The 3612-nt window shown below is 51.6% G+C and overlaps 1 protein-coding gene across 1 annotated transcript, besides 3 other annotated features; it reads right to left on the bottom strand.

Moving 5' to 3' along the window:
- Positions 1–22: 22 nt before the first annotated feature.
- Positions 23–54: a sequence feature (GA-rich).
- Positions 55–749: 695 nt separating this feature from the next.
- Positions 750–2741, bottom strand: TraAM80_10136 (group II trans-sialidase superfamily; the record flags this gene model as incomplete). Its single annotated transcript, XM_029386780.1, has 1 exon — positions 750–2741. One exon carries the CDS (start codon positions 2739–2741, stop codon positions 750–752), a length of 1992 nt encoding a protein of 663 aa, XP_029233360.1.
- Positions 2742–2789: 48 nt separating this feature from the next.
- Positions 2790–2814: a microsatellite.
- Positions 2815–3300: 486 nt separating this feature from the next.
- Positions 3301–3333: a microsatellite.
- Positions 3334–3612: the final 279 nt, after the last annotated feature.

The following is a 3612-nucleotide window of genomic DNA, read 5'->3' as shown; positions in this document are numbered from 1 at the left end:
TGGTGAGTTTCTGTGGCTCTCACTCCCTTTTTTCATTCCTTAATTCCTTCCTTCTCCCATCGGCGGACACACAATGCCGAGAACATCCGCAGCCGCCCAAGAAAAGCGGTTAATTGTTTTTTTCGTGTCTTTTCGACCGAATTCGGTGGCGTGCACGTCAGCTGAGACAGTGGCACACGTCAGCACCGCGAAAAACCAAGACGTAAAAGAGAGAGCCCCGCTCCTTCCCGCGGCGACCGCAGTGCGGAGGCGCAGTGAAGCATCTCCCCCTGCCAAGCAAACACGCAGGCTCAACGCCATCGTCAAGAACAAACCGACAAAACAACAACCAACAAACCAACAAAAAAAAACACTGAACAAATACACACAAAAAAAAGGGTGATTCGCCTCCAGTTATTGCTAGAGGCAAACAATATAACAAACAAAAATGGACGGAATGAAATACATGAAGACACCGCGGTGCTGGCGCCGAAAGAAGAGCGCAATTTGTGGGTACAAGAAACAAAAAAAAGGGCGGAAAATGAAACAAAAAATGCGTGTCTACATGAGACTTTATTTAGTGTAAAAAGTAGGTGGAGAAACGGAGATGCTCTCAGTAGAAACATAAACTCCCCTCCACCGGTGCCCACTCAGCACAACGCCGCAAAGCCCCATAGCCCCAATAGCAGCAAAAGTAGTCGAGACACATCCGCACGCGTGGAGTTGTCACCTGCAGGTTGCTCGGATGCATTGTAGCTGTCACCTGTACGCTACTCTGTTGCATGGGAGTCGTCAACGGTTTTGAGTTCCTGCTTACTTAGTTGGCGGTTGTACAAAAAGACGTTCTTTATTGTCACACTGCTGTTTTTGCCGCCACCAAAGTAAAAATGAGAGATATCCTGCCTCCGTGACTTAAGGGTTGGTAGTGTGTCGGAACTCTCCACAAGCACGCCGTCCACGTACACGGAGCCCTCGTTGCCCTGCAGCATGAGCGCCACCTGGTACTCCTTCCCCGGCTCCCAAGTGCTGTTGCGTGTTATTCTCGTGATGCCGTTGAAGACTGTCCCCCACCGTTTCTTCATCGTGTACGACAGCCCCACAAACGTTGTGATTTCACCTTCGCCTAGGCTCGCGTGCACCAGAGAAAAGCCCCGGTTCGGAACCTCATTGATGGTCACCGTCACCACAAGCGTAAACTCGTAATCCACAAAGCCGTGCACATTGCGATGCTTCCACATGTTCACCGGCCACATGGCGTATGACCCAAACCCCGTGAACTTAAAGCCATTTTCGACCTTCTCTGCATTCCTCACAGTTGCATTCACGCAGCGGTACGCGTCGTTCCACGTTCCTTCACCCGATGCATCCGACAAGAATCCAACCAGACCGGCCGTGGGCACAGACGAATTGGAGAGGAAGGAGTCCATTTTTGCCCAAGTCTCCAAGACGGACGTAATCGTCTTCAGCTGCTCGGGTAAAGAAGTAAAAAGCATGCTGCTTGCCGTGTGATCGCTCCTCGCTTGTAAAAGGTGCAATGTATTTTTCGAATAGAGCAGGGTGTTGTCAGACCCCAACCCATCTTTCCTGTCCCTGGAAATGCACCCGACATGAAACGTGCGGTTGTTGTCAGTGGCCCAAATGCAGAGCATATTTGCCATCATCTCCTCAGGGAGAATCCCTTTCTGAGTGTACAGCATGAGCTTCTTTCCAGCAATGGTCGCAGTGATGAGGGCCTTCACTCCCGCATCCGTTGGAAACATGTGCGAAATAAACCTGGGCTGCACGCGTGTGAGTATCCTGACAGCCCTCCTCCACGTTGCCCCCATGTCCCTCGACTCGTACACCCTGGAGAGAAGATAGCGTTGCACAATCATGAGAAGCTGCCCCTGCTCCCACTCAACGATGAGGGGGTCAGTGCACCGCGGGGGGAGCATCCCTTGTGAAAGCAACCAATTTTTGCCGTCGTCCTTCGAATAAATGATCATGGAGAGAAAATATTTTTCTCTTGTCTTCATCACCGTCACAGGAAACACAAGCGTGCCATCCTCCATCACAACGCCTGGGCCGCCACTACCAACAAACTGCTCCACGCCACGTTGTTTAGCAAATGGTTCCATCTGTGGCAAAAGCGAGGTGGGTTCGCCCCATTGGATGACTTTATCTTGCGTGACCTCACCCACAAAAAAATCAAAACCCCGTGAGGGTGCAATCCACCTCTTCGATGAAGCATCATATTTCTGATTATACCCTCCCACAAGTATGAATATTCTGTTGCCCTTCGCAATTGTTGTGGGTGCATACGCGTATCTCACACCGTTGTTATGCTCCTCTAGCAGGGCTGTGCGAAAGATGCTGTACGTCTTCCATGTGTTTAGTCGGACCTCATCAACAAAAGACGACCAGTTTTCTGCAGGGTCAATGTACCCCGCCACAACATCATAAGACATGGGCCAATTGGGTCCGTAAGTAGGGTATGCAAGCATGGTGTAGCTCTTGGCGAAAGCAACCAACACTCCACCAGCACTGGCAAGGGAAGGTGAGACTAAATACTTCCATGCTCTAGTTTGACCTTGTGTTTCCACGATACTTCGACGCGGCACAAAAAGATTAGCATCCTTTGCCGGCTGCACGTCTTTTGGCGTACTTTTCTCCTCGGCGTGCACAGCCGTACTGGCAAAGCATATCAACAGCAGAAAAAGGAGCAGCGCCGAATAAGAAAACATGTGCAGGGGCATGTTGAGCATGTGTCGCTGCTCACTCATTCTCTCTCCCTCCCCTCCTTGTGGTGGATCCGCTCAGACCCCAACGATTGTGTGTGTGTGTGTGTGTGTGTGTTACTGGTGGTGACTGTAGCGCCTTTCAATGTGCACAGCAGCAAGTTGCGTTTGGTCTCTTTCCTTACGAGCGTGTTGAGAGAAGAAAAAAAGAGGTGAAACCAAAAAAGAAAAAAAACGAACATAACGATAGGCACCACCCGCGCCCACGGTTGGGCACCCCGCAAAAAAACAGCGACAATCCATAATGAAGGTCAGACCGACAAACGCGGTGGCAGCGACTGCTGTGCGCAGCCATAAGAAACACCCACCCGCACCCGCATGGAGCATCCGCAGCGTGGGATGCCCACCACAGAAATCAAAAATAATACAAAACAAATTCATAAGCACCTCGCTTACCGTCTCCCCCGCCCAGCCCCTTCAAACCCCGCCAGCGGCAACACGCAGTGCGCATGCCGGCGGGACCTCCTCCCATCGCAGCCCTTACAAAAACCCCAACGCCCCCCCACTTCCCTCAGCGCACTGCAGCAGGAGTGGGGCGCAGCGTAACAAACAAAAATAATAATAATAAAAAAAAAAAGACGCATGCAGCACCATTTCTTCCACGCCTCGTTCCGCTTGCAAGCGAGGGCGACGCCAGCGCAGCCGTGGTCTCAGACTGCCCGATCAGTGCGTGCAACTTGAACAAGACGGAACAGGCGCATGCGCCCAGGACGGCAAACCAACAAAAAGAGAGACGCCAACTGCGTTTGCTCGAGGCTCTCAGCGGTGCATGCGGCACCCCCCATTGGAGCTGCACGCCAACCAAAAACGATGGCACCCAAAAAAAAAAAGGAAAAACATCACGCCAACACACAAA

Source organism: Trypanosoma rangeli, assembly GCF_003719475.1.
Source record: "Trypanosoma rangeli strain AM80 chromosome Unknown Tra_15.4_contig_00805, whole genome shotgun sequence".
Classification (NCBI taxonomy): Eukaryota; Euglenozoa; class Kinetoplastea; order Trypanosomatida; family Trypanosomatidae; genus Trypanosoma; species Trypanosoma rangeli.
Note: the sequence above shows the minus strand (reverse complement) of the source record. Positions and strands in the feature narration are given on the sequence as shown.